The 27,167-nt window shown below is 39.1% G+C and overlaps 1 protein-coding gene across 2 annotated transcripts; it reads right to left on the reverse strand.

Moving 5' to 3' along the window:
- Positions 1-852: 852 nt before the first annotated feature.
- Positions 853-26,452, reverse strand: ppp3cca (protein phosphatase 3, catalytic subunit, gamma isozyme, a). Of its 2 annotated transcripts, XM_027140618.2 has the most exons (14): positions 25,655-26,452; positions 19,461-19,658; positions 17,871-17,995; positions 14,073-14,184; positions 12,478-12,623; positions 11,417-11,556; positions 10,320-10,397; positions 9,793-9,887; positions 8,684-8,809; positions 8,397-8,474; positions 7,923-8,007; positions 7,066-7,163; positions 5,394-5,420; positions 853-2,781 (listed from the first exon to the last, which is right to left on the reverse strand). In XM_027140618.2, the coding sequence occupies exons 1-14, from the start codon at positions 25,707-25,709 to the stop codon at positions 2,627-2,629; spliced, it is 1,518 nt and encodes a 505-aa protein (XP_026996419.1). In that variant the 5' UTR covers positions 25,710-26,452; the 3' UTR covers positions 853-2,626. The 2 variants fall into 2 exon arrangements, with proteins under 2 accessions (XP_026996419.1, XP_026996427.1); XM_027140626.2 differs by lacking the exon at positions 5,394-5,420 and having other exon boundaries at positions 25,655-26,449.
- Between the last annotated feature and the right edge of the window lie 715 nt (positions 26,453-27,167).

Genomic DNA, 27,167 nt, shown 5'->3' on the forward strand with positions numbered 1-27,167 from the left:
AGGATCAGAAATATTTAAAACCCAAGCTCCTCACTGCTACTAGTTTCAGGTAAACAAGTACATTCTTATTATATCTTGTGCAGATTGTTTTTTGGAAATGAATTCATTATGCAGGCAGTAACGTCAGACTCAGCTTCGACCTGAACCTGAACCTTGAAAACAATCAGAAATCTACACTTAATCAAAAGCTTCTAAAATGTTTGACTGGAGCCTGAGGAATGAAGGATTTATCAACAACTAGCAGTGTGCTAACATCCCCATATCTTTTTATTGGTTTGCCTGGATTGAAGAGGCAAAAAAAGGTAGCTAAGATAATTATCTAAACGTACGGAATTAACCATACACGTTATGAAGCTAAGCATCTAATTTACACCCTTGAGAAGAACAACCATGGCCAAAAGAATGCTCTGTAATGGAGTTGAATGTAAGAGATTTTCAAGTCTGTCTTTATTGTATACAACTATAGGGGCTTTTTACACCTGGTCACTTCATGCGTTTTCTGTGATCCGATAGCTATCCGATCGTAAAAAGACCAGGTCTAAATGCCCCCACAAACGTTTTCAAGACGGATATAAATCCGATCGTTCAAACCACTTCAGGAGGTGATCTGGGACGCATTTCAGATGAAACTGGACACGTGTAAATGAATGTGGTTGTTCAAGTCACATACATCAGCGCTATACAAACAAATAACATGGACGACATGCAGGGTTGTTTTTTTGTAGCATAACCATCGTAACAAGTTTTTTTTGTCTTTTTTTGATTGCATTCTGAAAAGCGCATACACCAAAGCGTGTTCCATTTCAATTACCCCGTAAATTAGGTAAAATATATTTGCATATTGGGCGGGAGTAGAAAGATCGGATTGATATCCGATTCGCCAAGACGCATTTATGTGGCCTAATGTAAATGGAACAGTTTTAAAAAATCAGATAGCTATCGGATCAGAGAAAACACATTAAGTGACCAGGTGTAAAAACGCCCATAGATTTCCATAAAATGCTTTTGGGACAAGGCCCATTGTAGAAAGTGCTATAAAAAAAAATGAAGTGAATTTTCTCAGGGTAAAAACATTAATCGCAGGATTTCAAGCCCCAAATAAAACTGACACAGATCAAATCATTTGTTGACTCCTTCGTGCAGACACAGGAGGTACACAGCATTTTCAGTCCAAGTCAACAAGTCCAACTCTAAAAGACAAAATACTTAAAATCAAAGTCCAAATATCGACAAATCAAAGCTTGTACGAATGTTTCCCCCATCAGCCACTCTGGAGTGAGGAGGTATAGTGTGCTGATGGGATGAGCTCCTGCTTCTATCCAATAACACGGCAAAAGAACAGACTCTAATACAGCACAAGAGCAGCGATCACCACGTGAAAATTTGAAGATACAGTACCATCAAAGTAATTTAAGTAGAGAATTTGACATGTGTCTCTAAAAGAGATGGAACTCAACGCTCACGGTGATCCTTTTTTTTCTTCTTTTTTTTTTTTTTTTTTTACAAAATTTTTCCGAATTGCAATCAGCAAACTTGTAGAAAATCGTAATGCAAATTTCTCCTCAAGAGTCAGTATTTAAGAGAGACGGTGCTCGGCTCAACACTACAAGCTTTGTGTAGTGTTAAAGACCCAACTTGAGAAAGTTTACCATACACACACAACACACACACACTCACACACACACCCACACACACTCACACACACACACACACACTCACACACACGTGTTAAAATAAAGCGCTGATTCCCAGGACATCATCACTTCTTGCACAAAAAACACGGGTTTTGGCTCTAGGGACATGTTTCGATTGGATTTTTTGATTCTCTATACGTCTTTAAAGGGAATGCCTCAGCGTTTAGCACAGTCCATTTGACTAAGAAGCTACAACCAAGACGCAGAAACAAAGCCATCCAAACATCCCGTCTTCCTGACAGTCTTTGGTTTTGGAGGGCTTTATTCTTCCTTTGATACGTGGAAAAAAATTCAGCCACTGGCAGTTAAATAAATTAATAATGAAAAACGGAGCTGTTAATTAAAAGCTTTTGGTGGAATATAGCTATCATAAATCAATTCACTACTCTTTAATCAGCTCTTATGTCCTCCGGCATGGGTTAGAATTCCTAATAAAACTGGGAATTTGGAACACTTCCTTACAGCTTTAAACAAGCACAACCACATGTAAAGATTTAAAGAATTGCCTGGAATCATGTGACCCCTTGCCAAGCAACCCGACCGTAAACATAAGACAAAAAAGCAGAAAAGACCGAATCTTCTTCTGATCGGAATTATCTTCTCACCATTTTTATACGGTGAGAATCGATGGGGTTAACAGAGGACACATAATCATATGGCGTCTGATGGGGAAACCGGAAGGAGATCCGGAGCGTCTCGAAGATCCATCTACGGAAACACTGCTAGCACATGCATCTAATATTCAACACTTTTTTTTTAACAAATACAATCTCGTTAGTGGTGAGTGATTCATCCTTCCTCCCTCTCTCTCTTTCTCCCGCTTGAGTCACGGGTCCTCGATTCTCCATTAATGTAGAAGTTTCCGTAGAGCTTATCAGAGAGAGATCAAACACTGCAATGAAGGTTGAGGAGGAAGAGACGGGCGGAGTTCCCTACACCGTCCCATCTGTGCCATTTTTCTCTGTCACGGTTGTTCCCAGAGCACGTTGGCCGTCCTTTCGCGGTGGCATGCGTTCATTTATCCGGTCCAGGCCACGCGCTTCCTCAAAGTTGCGAATCTTCCGTGTTGGGGAGAAACCTTGAATGGCTGAGGAGATAAGAAATGACTTGTTTGAACAAAATGATAAGAGAGATCAGCGAGCTAAATGCTGCATCTTTAACAAAGAAAACGATCTCAAATCTAAGACACAACAGTTCACTACATCGTCTAAATATTCTGAACATGGTCTGTGAAGTCCGGATGTACAAACGACCTTTGACTCCATTCATGACATGTCCAGGCATTTTAGCCATGTTATAACGTCTTAGCTTTTGGACACAAACACACAAAAACATGCTAACTCCACAGCTGCGTCCCAAATGACATGCTACACCCTGCACAACGTACACTTGCATATAGCGGATGATTTTTTGATGTCAATGGCCAGTGACAAGGTTATGGAATGCACGCCTTTACAGAATCTGTTGAATTTTTAAAACATTCACACAACATAAGCTAATTTTAAAGAAGTTCATAAGACGCCTTTTCCACCGGAGTGTTTCTCAGTCATCTTGAAATTTTTTTCTTATCCAGCATCAGAGTGAGTGCCTGTTAGCTCCGCCCTTCTGTGAGCATGACTTCGACATGAACAAGTCTTCCACATGAACAAGACTTTTCACTTGAACAAGTGCAACATGAGGGGACTCAACTACTACCACTATTTATACAATACTAGAACAGTGCATACAGTACAGTATGTATGCAATTTGGGACACACCTCTTCTTAAACAGAAGGAGACCATTTGGATTTAGTCACAGAAGCAGCATGCAAGAGCCGGTAACACAAAACACGAGCATTCAGCAAGGATGGACAAATCAGTCAGCATTTATTAGTCAGTTCGCATTTTGTACAGTAATGCATGATGATTTGTCCATCGCTTAAAACACAGACAGAAACCTGCAGCTGATACTACAGGCAAGGAAAAGAAAATGCAGTTCAGAGTCAAATGGAAATGCAAAAGAGTTGCCATAATCTTACACACACACGCAAACGCACACGCACACACACACACACACACACACACACACACACACACACACACACACACACACACACATCCCGATGACTCAGGAGCTTCCTGCTGTGACACTCTTAACACTCCATGCCTGCAGTGTGTGTGATATGTGTGATAAAAGTGTGTTTGTTTGTGTGTGTGTGTGTGTGTGTGTGTGGTTGTGTGCGTGTGTGTGTGTGTAAGATTATGGCAACTCTTTTTCTGGCGCGCTGACGTAACGAGATTAGAGGCTGAAAATAACCAGCGCTAAGAGGACACCGCTCCTCCACCAATCAAAGCACTGCGTGGGAATTAGCCCGGCCCGAGCAGACTGTTGCATAGGGTGAATAATTCTGAAGAGGAAGTGAATTAGTGCCAAACACATTCTCACCATTTCCTGCACGAAACCCCAAAATTTCTTTTCTCGGGACTTTATTATTAAAGTTAAAATAAGATGAACTATGAAAGAGGGTTTGGCAATATAATTATTAGAATGTTGATGTTGTGATGTCATCATCCACTCGAGATATTTTGCTCTATTTAAATTTTCATTAAATTTCAAACCGATTCAAATATTTTATTTGTGAACCTTTTTTTTTAAATGATTCTTTTTTTAAATACGTGTCCTTTTTTCTCCTGTTAGATCATTTAATAATAATTTAATTAATTTAGATATTTTTTGTTTGTTTATCTTCAAATGCTTTTGTTTTTAAGCTTGTCATTTTAACAGAACTTTTCTCCTTCTTTTTCCCAAAAATTCAGTGATATATTTTGAATTTCTAGAATTACTAAACATTAAATAAAATAATGACAAACCTTTTGGCTACTGTTCTAAATGATCTTTGCACAGCTATAGATGGTCATACGTAGCATATAATCGTTTTTTATATTTACGTGCATTTTCATTATTGACATACAGTACTGTAACTGTTTTCTTCAAGTATCATACATGATATCATACAGCATATGATATTGTATCAAGTTGGCTTTCATGCAGCTAATTATTTAGGTGGCACTTATTTTAAATCCAGCTTAGCAGAAGCCACATAATATATTTCATTTACAGCTAAATAGTAAATTTCATTAAAGCCAATGCTCCAATTCCTGCTTATCCAGTCACAAATCAACCTTCATCATTCCCAGAAATTCCCAAATTTCTTTGCTTATTATTATTAGCTAAATGCAGAACGAGAGAGCAAAGCAATATAACGATCAGAATGTTGTGATGTAATAATACACTTGAGGTATTGTGTTGAATTTGAATTACTTAAAAAATTACAAACTGCTGCTGCTTTAATGTTAAATACTGCATTGAAAATGCTTAAACAAACTTTTTTTTTACCTTTTTTTTTTTACAAAATGATTGCTCATTTTTAGTGCTAAATCATTTTTTTTTTTTTACATTAATATATTTATGGTTAAATGGTGTTTCCTTAAATACAATGCTCCTACTTATCCAAATAGAAATCAGCGGTGATTGTTAGTATTAGTAGTTCAATATTATAGGTTAAGTACTGAATACTGAAACTAGACAACATGTGTCCGTTTATGGACAGAGATTATTCTGATTTTCACACACAAGCACAGGGAAAGACGACAATAACAGCACAACACACTGAGACACGAGACAGCACAGACGAGGCCACGGGTGGGACGAGAGATTACCTTTGCCCTCCTTCGCCAGCAGCGTGGCTGCGTTAGCGAGAAGCCAAGAGCAGAGAAAAGAAAGAGCTGTGAGTCATCAGGTTTAGGGATCAACACAAGCCAAAGCAAGCAAGAGTCAGTTAAGTAAAATATACATAAAAAGGTTTCCAGAAACCGCTCAGCAGACGTGCAAATGATTATCACTTGATGTTATTAAATGATTTCTTTTTAACCCTTTGGCCACACCCTCTTTTCAAAAGTCATTTTTAAGTATAATGTGACTAAGTTCTCTAAATGAAGTGTCCAGAGACAGAGAGAACGTGTTACAGATTATTTACACATCATTACAACAGGAAATGGCTGTTAGTTAACAAAGCCATTGAAATACTAGAACTACCAACATTACCAACATATTGAAAGAACTACCAACAACCATTTTCTGTTGTAGTGACAGTGTGAAAATATTCTGCAAGAGAATATGCAAGACATACTCTAAATCTGCATGTGTGTGTGTGTGTGTGTGTGTGTGTGTGTGTGTGTGTGTGTGTGTGTGTGTGTGTGTGTGTGTGACAGCTCAAAGCTATTTTTATTTTTACATGGAATAATATTTAACAGAGCTGCCAGTATTACTGTCAGTCCACATTTGTGTTAAACACCGATGTTTTCTCTATTAACACTTTTTTATTTGGAATTCAATAAATAAACAAAAAGCGTTTACAAAAGGAACAAACTACACAACATTTGGAAGCTGCTTGCACAAAAATAAAGATAAATAAAATGAACTGAAAACCAAAACAAAAACATAAACAACGTACTAATAAAAATTCAGAATGATTTTGCGCAGGACTATGTGCGCAAGAAATTTATGAGAGAATGAATAGTTTTTCTTTAGCACCATATTCTTTTTTGAGGATTAACATCATTTACTTGTATTAATTTAAAGAGAGAATAAAGTTGTTGTTTAAGGTTACAATAGTGAGCTGTTCTGACTTCCGGTTCATGATAATCGGTGGAAATCAAGACCGTGTGTGTACAACCTGTCCCAAATAATCAAATATCCGATGAGCAGAAATTGTTTGGCTCCGATCCGCCCTCTAGTGGCCGTATGTGTTATAACGCCTTCTGACAAAAACGTAAATTTACATCAAAATTATTACACACGCACGCTCTCTCTCTCTCTCTCTCTCTCTCTCTCTCTCTCTCTCAAACACACACACACACACACACACACACACACACACACACACACACACACACACACACACACACACACACACACAATATTTCAATAATGTGTGCAAGTGTTACTCGAAGTAACAAATAAGAATAAAAAAATCTCAAAGATAAAAAAATTAAAATATTTTAATACTTTATAATTAAAATTTTTCTGTTTCAGTAAAACAATGAAAAAACTGAAAGAAAAAACCCCCAAAAACCCAATACTAAAATGTCTGTTAATTATATAAAACACAAACAGTATAGAATTATGATCATTCAGTGTCTTGATCAAAGTAATAATCTGGAAATTTCCAGTCAAAATTTATTAACATCATCAGCATGTCTAGTGTAAAAATATGAGGCCAGCTACTTGTGTGAAGTTTTAATTAGCTCTGAAGCTTAATGTGTGATTAATGAACTCTAACACACACACACAGACACACACACACACACATACACACACACACACACTAACCGTTCTGTAAGGTCTGTTTGCCTCCAGACAGCACTCCCAGAGGTAACGTTCCAGTTGGTGTCAGCCCTTTAAGGGTCAGAACGCTCTCGCTTTCCTCTCTAAGAGAGAACACACACACCTCATTAGCACTACATTCACTGAATCCAACAAAATCAATTAGCATGACGTGATTAAAGAGGGATAAATGGTAATCTGAACATCCTGAAGATCGTCATTGAAAAAGGAGACAAAAGATTTCACAACACGATCGTTTCTCTCCAGACCTTGCCACTACATTCTCCTCTCCATACTCCTCTCCTCTCTCCTCCTCTCCATACTCCTCTCCCCCTATCTCCACTCTCCTCTGTCTTCTCTTCTCTCCTCTTCACCCTCCTCTATTTTCCTCTCCTCTCCACCCTCCTCCTCTCTCTCCACAGTTATTTCTAATGCAATTAATTATGCACAGCTACTTTCACTCATGACTCACCGATGCTGCATCACTATTCCTAATAGACAAGCATGTATGTGTGCGCACGATTTCAGACAAAAGTCCATTGTGTGCAGCACACTACTTTTCTAAACAGTAAATTCTATTTACATCTCCGTGCCCCATTTTGGCAAGGAGGCCTCTCTCCCAGATGGAGGACTAAGAGGGAACCGCATCCAGATCTGAGACGATTCCCAGAATCGTAAACGCCGCACAGAACATCCTCAGGGATCGGACAGACGAGGAAATGCAGCTGATACGAAGATAAGCAGATGTGACCTATTTTACCTTTTCATTTAATTTCTTATTATTGAATTTAAATGGAAATGATCCGGTTCCAACCTGTTCCATATCTAACTGAAGGAAACGACTCAGAAAACTAGTGACTGACCTGAGCACAGAGAAAACTCTGGCCATCTTGCCGATGGCACGGATTTTATTTCTGATCACTTCCTTACGAGCTGCTGGTGCACCACCTGAAATCACACACACACACACACACACACACACACACACACACACACACACACACACACACACACACACACACACACACACACACACACACACACACACACACACACACACACACACACACACACACACACCATACAAACATATTACTGTCATAACACACCAACTCTGTATCTAAATCATTTACCCCATAGTGGAAGACCCTAAACACGCTCCCTATCTAGGTAGCCTACCATAAAGGGAACCTGTATTTTGTCTTCAATAAAATATTTGTGATGTCACATACTGGCACATGGCTACACAAGAACATTTTTTACATTAAACAAATCCTGGTAAAATGGCTACAGAGTGATGTGTAATGCAGGACAGATGTTCTTCATCCATCAGGTACCTTCACACAGGTCATCTCCCTCGGACATGAGCTCGTCGTCCGAGCAGATGTTCAGCACGTTAACCAGCATCTCAGTCACTGAGGACACACAGAGCAGCCTTCTCTTAATAACATTTTAAATCACAGGTTCACAATGTATAGGGCTTAAATAAACCCTTGTTGTAACATGTTTTGTTTCTATAGCAACAGCTCGTTCAGAAGGTCTCTTCATGCACAGGTTAAAATTGTTGACGTGTGAAAACCGAGTTGAGTTTCTAGCCGACGTGGAAGATGAAACGTGCCGATACCTTTCTCACCGACAAAGGGCAGCGACCACGTGAAAACATCCATGAAGTTCGGCAGCCAGTACGGATGGGGAGAGCAGTTAAACTGCCGGATGTTCATGACGTTGTTTTCGTACTTCAACACAGCAGCTACGTTGAAGAAAAATGCACCAATCAGTTAGTTTGCATGACAGAAATTCCAGATGTGACTTTATAATTATTAGTATCGTCTATTTCAAGTCATAAAAAAGATCACTGGAAGATCTTAATCTTGTTAAACTCAAGGACCTTTTTCTTCATCAATCTGTGAGCAGATTTCTTAACCCAAAAGCAAACTGAACAAAACAAACAATTATTACCCATATACAAATATAAAAAAATATATAATGTAAAATAATAGGTAGCACTGGATCAAGTACACATACAGTAATGTAATTCAATAAAACACAATTCCACTTCATTTTCTCATTGATATATCACCGTAGTGGTGCTTCAGTTTTCATAATTAAATGCTTTTTAAAATGTTTTAAGGCTACAGCAAAGAAAAAGAATGCTACACCATTCTTCAGTCCGCATTTTCTAATCTTTTTTTTTGTTGTTGTTGTTTTGTGGGTGCTCAAATAAATGACTTGTGTTTAAAGATGTTGGTCTACAGAACTGCACTACAGAAGAACCCTGACTCTGAGGATCTATGAAGATGTGAACTACACAAAAATGAGCTGCACAATCACAAATCCATTTAAACTTAAACAGAAGCAGGTTTGTAACCGGACTCTGAATACACACAGCCTGTACTTTTTAAATGAAGGTTACTTTTTTATTTTGTCTAGACATTTCTATGTCAACTTTGGCACTTTTGGTAACTGTACAGAGCTTCTGCACCGTGATTTGATCTATTTACGAATACACTGCTTTTTTTTTTGTCTCTTTCGTTCGATCTTGTGTGTATGTTCCTGACAACTTGAGAACATGATGTAACTTTGTTGCAAAGAAAGAACATATCTCTAGCTCTCCTAGCTGCCGCTGTAAATAAAAAGAAAAAAAATAAATAAAATATACGAGCGTGATCTCCTGTACAAGGTCTCCTGAGCCAGGTTCAGCACAGATGTGTAAGTGTTGGTGAATGTTGTTACCTTTGTTGTTGTACACGTCGAGGTAATTAGGAGCAGAGAAAATGGTGATTAATGAGGGGAAGCCAGTCGTCTGGCTTTTCCTGTACATCCTGTACCTGTAAAGGGGGAACAAACAGGTTGCTTTATAGCTGTGACAGTCATGTGTTCTCTCTGCCTCTCTCTCTCACACACACCCACCACACACACCCACCACAAACACCCACATGTTCAACACTGCCAACAGAAATGAGCTCAGATCTGTCAATTACGTCTATTTGGCTAGTTAAAGATTAAAATGGAATGTAGTTCAAGTCAAACAGCAAACCAGAACGTCTCACACACACTCTCGCACACACTCACACACACACACACACACTCGCACACACACACACACACATACACACTCGCGCACACACACATACTCGCACACACACACACACACACACACGCACACGCACACGCACACACACACACACACACACACACACACACACACACACACACACACACACACACACACACACACACACTCTCGCATACACCCTTACCCTGCATCCTGGGCTTCATGTGCTCTTATCACTGACAGCAGATTGTTGTTCGCCAAAAAGTCACAGACAGCAGGATAACTGAAAGAATGAAGAAATTTCACATGCTAAATTTTGCCACTACTGTAAGTCTGTCCTAGTCTCCAGACATGCCAGAAAAAACTTTAATCAAAAATCCACAGCTGTATTAAACACCTTCAAGCAAAACCTACATTTAGGCTGCTGAGGCTAAACCAAAACACACACATACGTACCACACACACCACACACACCTGCGGGAAACAGGTCAACACTTTGTTTCCAGGAGCCAGTCTTGAATCAGAGATTTCCACTCAAGGATGTAATGACAGAGTCTAGCGGGCTGCGAGTGAATCTTTCGCAGACTTTGTCATCATTGTGTTAAAAATGGTGAGATTTAAACTGGGTACAGTCATGACTCATGTACATTATTACATTCAGTCTCCTACCATGGGGTCGGCAATTTGTTTTATTACAGTGGTGGTTTGTGCACCATTATCAAGTAATTAGGAGGCTAAGCACCAAAGATGACTGCCTGGAACACACCAAGTGAGACTTGCACCATGAGACCAACCCAAACAAACCATGATTCTAAGAATTGTGGATGGATGTTTTTTCCACAGAGCAAACGCCAAGTCTGCCTTTTTGAAATGTAAAAAACTTCCACTGTTTCCATTTTCTTTTCATCTATTACAAAATTTGTATCATCATATGACCAACCATCAGTAACCTGCAAACGAATTTGCAGACTAATCCACCAAGGAGGAAACGAGGACACATCTCAGTACTGACACCAAACATAACATGGCAGCTAGCGTGTTAAACAATTTAGCATAGAGTTCATTTCACTATGGACAACAGGATGTGAGGCAATACCTCATCAACAGCTTGAGGAACAAGGCTTGATGACCCCAGTGCTTTCTAGACTTCCTTTATCACTTCATCAAATGTTGGGGACAAAAGTGTTTGCCCCCCTGAAACACAGCTTGAAGCTATGTTTAAATTTATTATTAAGGTTGTATTGTGGACCTGATGACCAAAAATTCACAAAATGACACAAATCGTTATCACACTGTCTTCACCTGAAGAAGTACGAGCAGCCTCGCACCGAGTTGTGGTTAAAGTGCTCAGACGTCTTTTCACTGCCGTAATCCTCGCCCGGATCGGCCCAGATGAGATCGCACATCGGCCCGAACGCTGGCGGCTCCTTAAACCTGTCTAACTGCACACACAGACAGACAGACAGACAGACAGACAGAAAGAAAGAAAATCATTCATTTTCTACCACTTATCTGAACTACTCGGGTCACGGGGAGCCTGTGTCTATCTCAGGCGTCATCGGGCATCGAGGCAGGATACACCCTGGACGGAGTGCCAACCCATCACAGGGCACACACACACTCTCATTCACTCACACACACACACTACGGACAATTTTCCAGAGATGCCAATCAACCTACCATGCATGTCTTTGGACCGGGGGAGGAAACCGGAGTACCCGGAGGAAACCCCCGAGGCACGGGGAGAACATGCAAACTCCACACACACAAGGCGGAGGCGGGAATCGAACCCACAACCCTGGAGGTGGGAGGCGAACGCGCTAACCACTAAGCCACCGTGCCCCCTGAAAGAAAATCAAACCTTTAAAAATTAACTTTTTATCCTCAAAAAGTATCCTCACGACACAATGAAGGTCTGTAAATCCCCTTGAGCAAGTATTCTGCTAACGAAAAACTAATCAAAACACAGTTCATGGTGTTTCATGGTTCAGGGCCATTGATCAGCCGAGCAGTCTAGACAGTTTTTGAATCATCTCCTAATTAATACTCGGATAATTTGCCATAATACTGTCACTAAAGCTGTAAAAAAATAGGAGGATATTCCATGAATTTTAGTCTACTCACCTCAAGAGAAATGTAATTTATCATATTGAAGTGTAGAGAACTGCAATAAACACTGAGCTGCACCTTATTAAACTAATACATCAAAATCATCTGTTGGATCGTCGGCTGAATATATTCTTGGAATTGTTTCTTCCTGTATTGTTATAAAGCAAATAGAACATCCTCTTCGTTTTTCCTCTTCTTTAGCTTCACATTAAAAAATTAACATTAAAAAAGCCACTTCTTAATTAGTTACTTACTTTCCTAATGTCGTCTAAGCAGTTGATTTCGGGCGAAAGGCCTCCGTGAACGCAGAGGAACTGCTGGTTAAGGAGAGCGGCGAGGGGCAAACAGTCAAACGCTTCCATGCATGCGTCGTACACGCACTCGGAGTACTTGATTTTACCTGCCAAGACAAAAATAAGGTGTGGGTGGACAGCATCAGAGAGCGTGTGAGGTTATATAACGGAAAGAGCGCCGTCTCTGTCTCTGAAGTATAATAAGGAGCTCAGAGTCTTGTGACATTTCTACTCACGTCTTTGAAGAAATCACATCTGTTCTGAACAAAATGCTTCCCTGTGTTACACAATTCACTACACTGGACTAAACAGAAGACTATTACTATTCTTACTCTATAACACTAACAATTTATTCTAGAACACTGAAATATAATTATTCTCCTTTAGGTCACTGGCACTGTCGAATTCGCAATTCTGACTGATTAACCCAAAGCGCTCATTCTTTTTTTCTAACAGAGGCAGCAAAGATTAAAAAATAAATAAAACCTATAGAATTTTTGAAGGTAGATGTTTATTGAACATTTATAGAAGGAGTCTCCAGTGTCAGTTCTAAAAAAAGGTAAAAAAAAAAAAAAAAGTAACTTTGGTGATGGAAATGTTTACAGCTGTTCTAATGAAAGTGATAACAGAAACTATAAATGGATAAAGTGGGTCAACTAAAAATAAAAAATTCATTCGCTGGCAAATTGCTGTGGTATAACAGAAATAAAACAATATTTTAGTAAAATAATCATCCTCAGCGTTACTCTGATTACTCAGGGCAGCCCAGTGTTTATTATCCTTTACATTGCGCACAGTTTGATGATTGAAGATTTGTAACAATAAGACCATTTAATGCCAACCATCACACAATAGTGTCCAAACAGGACTTCAAAAGTCTGTGAGTCAAAATCCCAAAAATAAAGCCTGAAGGAGTCTCTGCAAGGCTAGAACCGAAGCAGCGGTGCACAGAGACATGAGCTAACAGTGGGTTGCTATTCAATTTGGCATAGATGAGCATAATTAGTCCTCATTATCAGTTACGTGTAATGCTCATTCAGCGCTTTATTAAGCTTATTATTGCTGTAGTGTCTGCTCCTGCTTTCAGAAGCTTCTGCTTTATTAAAATCCGCCCACAACAAGGTCACACCGAGAGCAGGGTTTTTGTTATGCAAAGGGGCCGAGCCGAAAAACCGCCGTCGCTGCTGCTGCGGATGAACGATAGAGTTGTCCATTTTACACACAAAGGACTGCTTTCTTTTCTCTGTCCTCATTTCCCTTCCTGTTCACAGCAGACCTGCCTTGTTTATTTGAAGGACTGTACATGTTTTTTTTTGTTTTTTTTCGTTTCCACAGCCAAGAGCTGCTTCTGGAATGAGACGATCTGTTGCATAACTTGTGGTTAATGTCTGACAAAAAATGAACCTGAGAATGCACAATTAAAAATAAATATGTGTCCAATACGAATGCTGCCTCCAAACACCTTTAAACGCAGGGGTGCAGGTGTTCCTATTAAAGTGTGCGGTGTGTGTAGAATCTCTAACACAGAAGCCCTTGTGTGTAGTGCACTCACTCACACTCCTGTTTGAAGGTGAAGTACTCTGTGAGATGCCGGCACTCGTGGTTGCCTCTGAGCAGGAAGAGAGTGGTTGGGTGGTTGATCTTCAGCGCCCACAGGAAAAGCACACACTGCAGACAGACAGCGAATGAGACGGAGCACATGCAGAGAGATATGACCGAATTCTGATAGGCCCATAATTGATTCAATACATAACACAAAAAGAAGGAAGGAAGGAAGGAAGGAAGGAAGGAAGGAAGGAAGGAAGGAATGGAGGTAAGAAGGAATGGAGGAAGGGTGAATGGAAGGAAGGAAAGAAGGAAGGAAGATTCAGACAGCTTTGTTCAGAGGCTTGACAACAAGGCTGACACCAACACACAACGATTAATTCCCTGTTCATGTTCTTCACACAGGGGTGTGCCTCAGGCAACGAATGAGGGTTATTTTTTCTTATTTCCTTCCTAATTGGGTCTTGGCCATTTCCCACCCACCAGTCAGCTCTCCTCGATCATAGAACAACTGCCAACTGGAAAGGATGAAGGCTTCCTCAGAGGCATGTAAAGCAAACAAACTGCATCTTATGACACACTCGGAGGAAAGCACAATCTGCCCACTTCTGTATACATGACCTGAAGAGAGAAAATCCCTACCACCCATAGAGCATGGCCAGTTTGGCCTCTTTGCCACAGATTGCTGTGGTATCTTTGTAATACCAGCATGTGAGCTCCTAACAGTAGGGTTATTGTTTTTTTAAGCAAGCCTTCTCATCTGCTTGTGTCACTGCTTGTGTGAAACAGCAAAGGCGTTAAAACCATCTTTAGGTGACTCGCAATAATGATGTTGGTCCCATGTTGAGGTAAAACACTTTGATTTCAACATCACATACTTTTTTTTTAAACCACCCACAAAGCTGTTCCTGTGTTGTGTTTGATTTGTCTCTCCTTTTTAAAATGTATTCTTAAACAGAATTTTCCCCCTCTGCTTATCTGTTTTCTTTCCTCCGCCCCTTCCTCTCTCTTAGCACTGGCTTTAATAGTCTAAAATATTTAATTTTTTAAGAATAAAGCCTTTATTGTACTCCAAAATAAGGGTGGTGATGATGATGGCAGGTTGGAAAAAAAAAAAAAAAATCAACAAAATGAAAATGGAACATTGTTACACACTTACTGTCCTCTTCCTTGCCTATAACAATTGGGCATTTTCTTCTCATTAAAATAACCCAGATGGTCATTGTGTTCAAGAAAAACTGCAATAATAAAATGCCCACATGACGATCTATCCCGAGAGAGCACTTTGCCTAATTTACCCATCTAAGTTTCACAGATTGCTGACTAAATCCTGGCGATGCAAATGGTTCTTGAGAAGAGGAGGGACAGCGGGAAGCTAATCTGCAGGACAGTCATATACATCCATGCTTTGGGAGTCACATTAGACTCCCGTTTAGCACCCTCCTGACATTTTATTAACATGCAGCTCCCTGTGCTGTACTTAAATCGGCGAGGACATGCTGCCGAGGTAACCAAGGACGGCAGGTGCAGACTCAAATGCCATCTGAAATAATAGACGACAAGGCTAGCGAGAGAGACACAGTGTGTGTGTGTGTGTGTGTGTGTGTGTGTGTGTGTGTGTGTGTGTGTGTGGGCTAGATGGAGAGTCGCTACTTCAGCCTACGCATGAAGAAGAATGAGCGGAAAATTTCAGGTAACGTTGGCCATACCCCCCCCGAATGAGAGGAAGGTAATGAGAAAGCCAGTTTCTCTCTCTCTCTCCCTCTCTCACACACACACACACACACACACACACACACACACACACACACACACACACACACACACACACACACACTCTCTCTCTCTCTCTCTCTTTCCTTTTTGCTCAAGTGTAGGAGGAAAAACAAAACCCATGTCAGCCAAGTAGCAACTGAACTCCTGGAACTGGGGCTCAGAGCTAGGAACGAGTGTGTGGGTGTGTCCACCACTGCACAGAAGGAAAAATTAGGATAAACTGTGTCGCTCATTAAACACGAGAGAGAGAGAGAATAGAATTTTTCCCTCACTGCCATTTGCTCCTCTGATCCATTAATGTCCATCAAGCAATTACATGGAGCAGGAATGCACACACATTTACTAAATAGGTGTGTAAAAAAAAAAAAGACTAAAAGCCAAGCGCCTTACTGTAAGTGCAGTGTGTGGATATTCATGGTCCAAGTTTTTCAAGTGTTCCTATAAGCTTTCAGAAGCGAGAGCCTCACTACTGATCTTTTAGATATTTCTGAAATGTTGATTTTCTTTTTCTTTGTAATTATATGAACCAATCACGGTTATAATTAGCAGGCTTAAATTACACGGCATGGCTGCTTTCTGAGGCGATGCGTACAAAACTACATAAAAGGCAAGAGCTGAAAAGATGCTGAAAACACTTACTTGAAAGTAGAAGTTAATAAAAATATATATTATTAATCAGCATTACAGCATGTGAAAAGGGGAAAATCTCTCTGGGGAGCATACAATAAAATCTACGGTGTAAACAGCACCTTACAGATTGAGACATGGCTGATTAGTCGTTTGTTAATATTTTTTCCCTAATTACTTTAATCTAGCGTTACTAGAAGCATGAATCACCGGTCTTGTTTTTCTTTTCCTAAATGATGGATTTATGTTGACTTGCTTTCATATGATTTCTTTCGTGCTGAATATGTCTTTAGTCGATGCCGTGAATGAGAATTGAATTACCAAATTTCTTGTAGAAATGCTCCTATGAACGAATCCTAGATAAATCTGTTTAATATCTTTGATAAACGAGGCCCAATGTGTTTGTGCAGTACTGAATTACTTGTACACTTCAGTTCTTCACACCTAAATTGGTTCCGAAATCACACTGAACCCCTTGCTCTTCCTTTGGCAAATCCATTTTAGAAATCAGGTTCATTTTTACAGTCTAGTTCCAAGACTTTTTCTAAATTGTAATCTCTTCCTACAGCAATTCTATATTTATGATGATTCTTCTACAGCATTTCTGGATCCAGCTGCTGACCCCTACTACATCTGCTTCGGTTTGGTGAAACACCATGAGACCAGAATAAACCGTGTAATATTTTGATGAATTTCTTCATAATGTTACAGTCAAATCAAACCAAACACAATAATGTGTATTCAAGGTGAGAACACTGGTATTACAGGATGCTAAAATGATGCCCTACTTCTAGCATCTAAACCATCTGTAAAAGTTCTTCAGTTAAACAATAATATAACAACATTGTACTATTGAAAGGAATCCTTTTAGTTCCCCAAGGACGAGTTGGTCACCAAATATGCTTTTCCTATCTAGCCAACAGTTTAACTGATCATTGGAAAGTATGTGTGGTCCACTAAAGTGACCTCAGACCATGCTCTTTACATCAGCTACTTTCATGTTTGACATTTGGAGCAGTGACATCACCGAAATCAAAACCCACCCCAGGTTTTGAACCCTTCTGCAATCCAGGAAACATGTCCACTATTGCCACTGGCAGTGTTTTTGTTCAAAATACCACTTCCAAACATTTCATGAGAAATTAACAGCTTTTTTATTTGAATGTCTTGACCAATCAGGTCACATGTTGATGCGCAAGATTAATCAATCAATCAAACAAACAAACAAACAGAGGACAGTTTTGTACAAAGTCGTGCAAGCAGGTCAAAATATCTTAAAATTTCTGCCTCCAAAGGTTCATCGACCAGAGTTTACACTATAATAGTACCTACATATAAACAATTAAAGAAAGAGTAAGAACGACATATAGCAGTGCAAGAAAATTACACTAGCATCAGACACTGACCTCAATGCTGAAGTAACCTCTGTCAACGTAGTCACCGAGGAAGAGGTAGCGCGTGTTGTCGGGTGATCCTCCCACCTCGAAAAGCTTCATGAGGTCAAAGAACTGCCCGTGGACATCACCACATACTAAAAAAAATTATCAGTGAAAAAAATCAAAAATAAAGAGTCAATTTGATTGCATATGCAGATTATATATTATACAGTGCATATATAATAAACACAATAAAATGTTACTTTATAATAATGCATAATAATAAAAACATTACAAACATAATGTAAAATTAAGGCAAATAAATTAACCTGACAAAATGACACACTGCATGTGTTTTAACACCTTATACAAATATGCTCTTTATTTTATTTCTTGCTAACTACTGTACACACACAGGAGAAAAAAATATTTTTAAACATCAGCGGATAATATGTATCTTTTGGAACATAACTATCAAAAATTTTGTCAGTTATCTCCACTGAGAGAAATGTGGGGGGGGGGAAACAACAACAAAATATAGATATATATATACCCAGCCTCCTCTGAGACAGGTGAATTGAGTCTGGCATTAAAAACAGAAGTGTGTGTAGAAAAGAATCGGTGAAGACTCACACCTCCGCACACCTTCTTACATCAGGGCTATACTGACAAGGCTGCCGTCACTTAGCAACAAAAGGTACTGGAGGCAAACGTGTATCCCATCTGAAGTGTCTCACATTCCAGTGTGTCACGTCAGTAAGAAATATCAGCATTGCATGGAGAGAGAAAAAATGCATCTTGGGATTGTAAAAGATTTGCTGGGTGTTATAAATATCCATGTCTCAATTTTTTTCTGGGGGGTTCAGAGCTGTCAGCTTTTCTGGGTGAGAGTGAGTGAAATGTCAGAAAGTGTGTCATCTCTCAGTTTTGATGGATTGCTGAAGGCTTCATCGTGTTTCTGTGTGCATTCAGTAAAGTGAATTTAAGCACACCATTAGTTAACATACTAACATCATAGATCAGTTTGTAACTTAGAAACAAAAATGGTGTCTGGGGTTTAAAAAGTGCTAAGATATATGAATGGTAATAATATAATTTGGAGATTGTAATGATGGCTCACATCTAGGAAATAGCACCAGATAGTTTTGCAGAAAAAAAAAAGCACCGGCCAGATTGTGTACTGTAGTGAAAACCCTGAAATCCTTGATTACTCTCTAGATTAGATTTATTATCCATAATTAAAATGAAATGTAGGGTGTTTAAAATTGAACTCTGGTTCATGAGGGCTGATGAGAAGGTCGTTTGCCTTCTCTGGAGCTTTATAGACAGAAACGTAAGAAAAACCGAAGCGTTTGCGTAAAATTATTGTATGTAACCTAATGTGAAATGTCAGATCACATAGAAAACAAGATCAGATGTTGCCCCAGAACTTGGTCGACCATGGTCTTCTTCTCACTCACCTGCCAACTTGCAGTCTGATTCAGTGGGAGGTAAAAGACCAAGACACACCAAAGACGTTTGACCATATTGTAGCTGCTGCCTACCGGACTATAGGACCTATCAGGACTATCAGAACCTGAAATGATATTCTCTTTATATCTTATTTCACAACTTTCTCACCGGTGATGGGCGCCTCCACCTCGAGCATGCACTTCTCCTGGCGCAGGATGCTGGCACCCTCGTTAATGATGCGCAAGGCAACTTCTTCTTCTACACGGCCCTCCTTCACCAAGTGGCTCTTCAGCAGCTCCGTGTTGGGTTTGCCGCTCACAAACAGCTCCTTCATGCTGAGCCGCTGGTGAGGCGGAAGGGGCACGCCTGTAGTGGGGCACAGAGAATAAATTCTGCTTGATAGACACAGAAAAGCTGGGTATGCAGAGAGAGGGGGTGGCTTTACTGAGTCCTCAAAGTACATTTACCAATTTTCCATTACAGAGTAATACATAATTGTTGTCAGATGCTAGCTCACATGAAATCTACTCTTTGTATTTTTCAGTGTTCAATGACGGAAAAAGAAGTGGAAAGGTTATTTTTGTTCAACTAGAGTGACTAAAAACAAGCAAACAAGCCATTAAACACTTATTTTTTTTAGATCCAATTACAGTATGTGCTGCGTCAGCCATATGACATACAAGTTCCAGCATATGTTTCTACTACATAATCAGTAACACTATACAAAAACATTTTGCTATAATGCTACACTTCTTTACAGTTCAGATGAATATATATATATATATATATATATATATATATATATATATATATATATATATATATATATATATATATATATAAAATAATGAATATATTATAAGCTATTGGAATCCCATGCATATCAATCACTGATGTTTTGGAGCTACTCTTTGTCTAATCTCTCAACTGAACCCCAATGTCTATCAACATGCAGAGTCAACATGCAGAGTCAAACCTCAAGATTCATTTGGTAATCAACTCAAATTTGGTATGCCTGCAAACATTCCTGTATACAGTTTTTATCACAAAGGTATCTTAAGAATCAAAATTTTTAAGTTTTAAGTAAAACCACCAGATGCATTTTGCATATTGTGTGACTGCTTGAAGTTTCTGATAATGAGTCCCAGAGTTATGGATTCATGTTGGATGATTTTCGGCAGCAGCTGGCATTCGCAGGGAGTCCTCGTCTGCTTCGTGATGCCGAGAGTCGCAATGGAGCCAACCACTTGACAGCTCTTCCCTCGTTCTGTCAGCTGTCTCCAGGAGCGTGATGGAAATTACAGGGAAAGTCAGTGGCAGAGCACGAAACCCGCCTGAGCGCTGTCAGACTCCCTGGCCCTACCCAGCTACATCAAAGCAAAATCAATCTGGTGAATCAGTCAAACAGTAGGCTGAGGATGTATGAAGGGATAGCAATCCACACTTTAGACAACAGACTGTGTGTTCCACACCAGCACAGATTACACAAATCAAATGCAGACTCTCACCTTTGATTTGTCTAAAGATTAAGCAAAGTGCGTATATTTTAGCAAAGATCTCCCACTCTCTGCTGATATGCTAGGTGATATGTTACATTTTTCTGTAACGAGATGTTTTGTTTAATGTTTCTGGAAGGAGAATCATCACTTTGTATCAATCTGAAGGAAAGCTGTAGGTTTTACACCACAGGAAGATCTGCGGGAAAGAGAAGTTTACGCTTTGCAGTTTCTCAAAACATGACAAGCAGCATTTGTTTTTGGCTCCTCAATTTCAAGACCAATCACAAGAACAAACCTGTTTTTTGGACGTTCCGCAACACCAAATGTAACTTAAACAGGCAAAAAGTATGATTTGCTCTTTAAAACAGACAATGTGACTGATCCTATAACAGCAGGACCTCAAATATGTGAAGGATACAGTGCCTGAGGAAGGTAGAAGGCTTCATTTCTGGAAATTGTCCTCTCTCAGACCATTCATTCTTTCCACGGTCTTCAAAGGCATCTGAATATCTTTTTTATTTTATTTAGCTTTTTCAAAAAAGAAGCGCTCCAGGTGCACCCTTGATTCTGAAATATAACTGGAACTTCCCAAGACCAAGGGTTATTAAGTGGTACCTTTTAAACTATCAGCATTCCAAGCATTAGCGAAAGCCAAAGCATAAATCTTACAAATATCATTAATAAGTGTAAATTAGTTTCCAAAATCTGGAAACAAGGGCATGACCTCAGGAAACAGCATCCCAAAGCCATTGGACTGAAGCCAAACCCTGCATTACTCTAGCATACACATATCAGATAATTATTCACTGAACTCAGTGTTTCATGACAGGATCTCTTCAGGTCTTTAGTTCAACCCAAATCTTAATTCTCTACAGCTGTTTTTATGCAGTATTGTTTCTGTGACTAACTACGGAAACAATGCACATTTCACAACTGTTTATCACCAGATTCTGTTATCTGACATGACAAAAGTTCAAACACAAAAAGGGGGAAATAAAAAAGGCAACGTAAATCAGTGCAGGTCTGTTCAGATAACGCATGTCTTCACTGCAAAAAAAAGCAATACCCTAGCAAAAAGCAATATGTTGAATGTAGAAAATTTTTTCAAGTAATTCAAATAGCTATACACAAGCTGTTATAGATATTACATACCTATAGCACATAGGGTTGGGATTAGAAAAAAATGTCTAGAAATAGACTAATCTCATAGATGTTTCATAATATAACATCATATACTGCATAGTGACGCTTGCCTACCGCCCAAAGTGAAAAGGTAGCCTGGTCTGATGAATCACATTTTCTTTTACATCATGTGTTACATGGGGAAGAGGTGGCACCAGGATGCACTATAAGAAGAAGTCAAACCGGGGGAGGCAGTGTGATACTCTGGGCAATGTTCTGCTGAGAATCCTTGGGTCCTGGCATTCATGTGTATGTTACTTTTACACGTACCGCCTACCTAAACACTGTGGTAGACCAAGTACTCCCTTTCAGGGCAAAGCTTTCATTTCTCAATCAAATCAATCATCTATGAGATGTACTGGGCAAACAAATCTGATCCATGGAGGTCGGTTTACAGGATTTAAAGGACCTGCTGCTAACATCTTAGTGCCAGATAGCGCAGCATATCTTCTGGTAGAGTCTGGTGGAGTCCATCCTTCTACAGGTCAGAGCTGTATTGGCAGCACAGTATTGGGTTTTAATGTTATAGCAACAATAGTCTTTCCCTAATAACAAAAAAGTCAAGTTTTAAACAAATATACTGCATAATGCATACTGCAAATTCCTCTGTCATGATGATTTTTCCATGAATATAAAATTTGGCGACTGTATAAAGCATGTATAAAGTACTGGAAACTGAAAACTTCTTCCATAATTGTAAAAGTAAACCATCAAAGTACAAAAAGACTTCACCATAAATCAACCATACTACTGTAGTTCTAACTGCACCATTTTAATGAATGCTGACAAAACAAGTATCAATATCTGAACCTCAGTCAGACACAACAAATCTAGTCTGGAACACAGAAAACAGGAAGTGTATCCACTTGCACAGTCACAAGCTCCTTAAATACCCACAGCTTAACAAGTCATCCAAGTGCAAATCTAAGGGCATGGAAACAGAGATGACCATTATAGCCAGCATATGGAGCTTTATTCCATTTATTGCACATACTGTGTTCTATCCATTTTATCCATGTTGGAAAGGAAGTGGGCTAAACAAGAGTTACCCATGACACGCCTCCTCAACATCATCGCCCTTCCGTGGACTGTGCTTTGGCCCCTGGAAGAGTAAAAATAAATAGTACGCACTCCCAGGTCCACAAAGAAGGCTGGGAAAATGGACTCTAAGCTGGGTATGAGCTCTAAGTAGAGATTAGGCAAAGCCACTATTAGCTGGGGATTCCAGGTTCAGTGTGTTTATTTTAAGGTTTCACGTTGCTAGCAAGAGGATCCTCACCCTGAGGTTCACAAGAATAGATGCGGGGCTAGTCTAAGGCTAGCGGAACAAATCTAGACATGAATATGCATTAAGAGAATCTCCAGTCTTCAAGTACTAGCACACATTCACTAACCCTGGAGTGTTTGGGGCTTTATGAAGCAGATGGTTCTGCATGAACAGAAGTGGCTTTGTCTTGCCAGCATATACAGTTTATATACACTACACAGATCCATTTCTGGCAATGTGGTGGGAGAACCAGCCTGAATTCTGGATATTTAAAAGGCAAATATGCACCTGGATTTAACTGTGCTCTGTTATTAGTCCAAACACCTGTGGTTGGATGACAGAGGCTTCTTTCAGCAGCAATCTTTCCTACCTTGCAACGGGTTCAGCTGTTGTACAAGTCTTCAAGCTTTTTTAACTGTGGAAACATTTTTAAACCAAAGGGCAAACTGAATATCGGCATGCCTACCAAAACAATGACTATTTATTAAATAAGCAATAGGGAAATCCATCAGTTAAGACAGATCCATAAGGATCTTGACTGATTGAACCTGTTTTAAAAACAACATATTGAAGCCACCCTACCAGTGTGAACATAGAGTCTAGAAGTGTCAAGCACTCAAAAATGAAAAGAACAGCACCACACTTAAGGAGGTCTCAGGTTGTGTGCGAAATTCAAAATGCTTAATTTCACCTATTATTTCTATTTGTAGACATGTACTGTTTAAGCCCAGATCACAATATTTCATTAGCCACAAAAAGCAGAAATATGTGAAACATTTGACAAATAAAACTAAAATGAGCTGCAGAACTGAAGTCCATCACTAATCTAACATTTATGAAGCTCAACAAGGCCTTTAGAGACATCTGATAACTAAGTGCCAAGAATACTAAATTTGGAGTGAGTGGTTCTGGCTTGGGCAGCAACCAGTAATAAATTCCTCTCTTCTTTCTTTCCTGCGAGTACCTACCGTTCCAATTTTCTGGCTCCTTCAGATTTCCAAATCTGCAATGAAATTTGTCTCTCAGCTCTCTCTCTCTCTCTCTCTCTCTCTCTCTCTCTCTCTCTCAGCCACACATTCTCAAAGCCCCCACACAAGGCCAAGGGTGAAATCTTCCAAAAAGCCAGGAAAATACAAAAAAAGGGGTCTCCTGGGAGCCAGCTGGACTTTTCCAACACAGGCTGTCAGAATTAATGAGGTCTGAGTGTCCTAGTGAATATGAGAGCTGGTATTATCCATGCTATAATATGGATGATATATGGATATTTTTGAAAATAAAAATGAAAAAAACTTTTTACTCCATAGTTGTTTTTTTAATTCCTGTTCAAAATAACAGTTTTTTTTTTTTTTTTATCATGCTCATATACTGTAAACCTGCCATCCCATGTATAGCATGTCATAAACTGTAATGACGAATGTGTATTGAGGGGCAAAGAAAAAAAACAAGTATATGTAGACAAGATCATACAAAACCTGTGCATTAAGCAATTTAGCTTACATTCATACAGACAACTTACATAACTGCTTTATCAGGGGTGCGGTAGATCCTTAGCCTTGAATCCTATTCAGGAATACTTCTGAATATGACCCAAGTACATTACAAAGCACCATGCACTATCACACTCTGGGGGAATTTAGCAAAGCAATCCACCTACAGACATGTTTTTTAAGAGATTCGAGGAAACTGAAGAATCTGGAAGAAACCCTTGTCACATAGGGAGAACATGCAAAACCCCAGACAGAAAGTAACCAGTGATCAGGATCAAACCAGGACAACACAACTAGTATAAGGTAAATCAAGATATAGTGGACATCCACACAAGATATTCTGCCAATTTATTCATTATTCAGTTTAACTATTTCTACAAGTGGCATCAAGTTCTGACTTTACACAGAGAAATGACATAGTTCAGTTCCCTATATTTCCAACAAGGCCATAATCAAAATTTAAGATATAAAATCTGTCAAAATCTGCATGTGAAGAACTGAACTACATGGTGGGGGGGAAAAAACTGATAGAGGTTTTAGAGGCAGACGGTGATCATAAAGCATTTAAAAACATAACACATAGCAACATGATACTTTACTGAACATGATCATGATGGACACAGAGACGCAGGTGTGAAGGTACAGGTGATGTACTGTTTATAAAAAAAACAGTTTCAAAACAAATAAATAAATTAAGCAAATTGAAAACTAACATACAGATGACAAGTACATAGTGACATTGGAAAAGTGGACATGATTTGCAAAAACAGGGTTGATCAACATATTTGAACTATGTATATTTGTACAGCTACAGAAGATTCACAGATATCTCTGTATATCTAGTTTAACCTACAAGCCAAAATGTTAAGCTGAAAACAAAAAATTTAAATTTTCATTTTAACTTTGGCTTGAGTCAAATAAACTTACTTTTAATGATACGTTCAGTGGTCGACTGTTTTTCTTTCGGTTCTTTGGTCGACATCTTCACTTGTATTTTTTTTTTTTTTTTTGTATTTTCTTGAGATTTAGATAATTACACTAATTAATTTTCCCACGAAGTGATGTGAAGCGTGAGCTGTTATCCTGTTATCCAGATGTTCCCTTTGCTTCGATTGTCCCCAAAAAAAGTTTGATTAAAAAAAAAATTAAATAATAATAATAATGAAAAAAAGATATATTTAGTCAGCAAAGCGACCAAGTCCAGAATGCAGGTGTCAGGAACATTGTAATTACTCGACAGATTAATTTGGAACCTAATTGCTATAGTAACCAGCTGTTTTTTCGCGGGAAAACTAATGTCTCTGAAAGCCGGGTTTTCCCCCCAGATGTCATTAATGCGGTTTACAAAACAGCAGAGTTATATGATGTTAAACTCCAGATTCAGCTCTCTGTGTATAATGAGCACCGAGATTATTAGGCTCGGTACGCGGTCTTGAACGTTAATCCGATTTTCCACTTTTTTCCAGTCAGAATGTGAAACTCGCGCACAAACTCTTCTCTCAGTCTCTCTTCAGCGCCGGGTTAATGTTTCTCACACCTACACGGTGAGGGTCAATAAACAGAGGGTCCAGAGACACCCTCCCACTCTGCGCTGCCCGTGTGCCTATAGCACTGACTCGTCCCTCCCAGCTCCGTTCAGCTTTAAAACGCTTATCTCTGAGATTTCCTACAACATGGCGGAGTCGGAGACCCCGACGTCATGACGTCGCCGACACGCGTCAACGTTCACGACAACTAGCCAAGAGCTAATATAGACACCGCCCTCCACATGGCTTCTTACTGACTACATACGTGCACTACTTAGAACACAACTAGGCAGACTTCTACATCCTACGTAGTGGACTAGACTTTTTTCTATTTTTTTTTTTTTACCTCAGGCACAATCAATCATGAGGTAACTCACTAGAAGGGATTCTCCGTTAAAAAGACATTTTATTGTAAAAAGACACGTCCATAACCTATACATTCTGTTGTCTGGGAATAAATAAGCTAGCACTTCAAATTTGTCTTTAATGTTTTAATAATAGTCTGAATTATACATATTAGATCATATATACATATAAACATTAGATCATATAAACAATTAAATCGTTTTATATATATATATATATATATATATATATATATATATATATATATATATATATAATATATGTTTATAGTAAACAAAAAGTACAATTTATACACTTAGACTATATACAAATGTATGTAAATTATACAAGTATAACTTTGTAGGTATATTGGTTTCAGTGTAATTGCATATCTAGAAACGTGCTGTTACAAGTATATAAATGATGTGACCACTGGGAGGCGCTATTGAGAAAAATAATAAAGCTTCTCGACTAGTCAATCCTGGTAGAAAGAAAGTAAACAGTTACTAACTTACTGCTTGTGCTACACAGTACACACATTGTTTGTAATAATACAACAATAAGGCAGT

This window comes from Tachysurus fulvidraco, chromosome 9 (assembly GCF_022655615.1).
Source record: "Tachysurus fulvidraco isolate hzauxx_2018 chromosome 9, HZAU_PFXX_2.0, whole genome shotgun sequence".
Classification (NCBI taxonomy): Eukaryota; Metazoa; Chordata; class Actinopteri; order Siluriformes; family Bagridae; genus Tachysurus; species Tachysurus fulvidraco.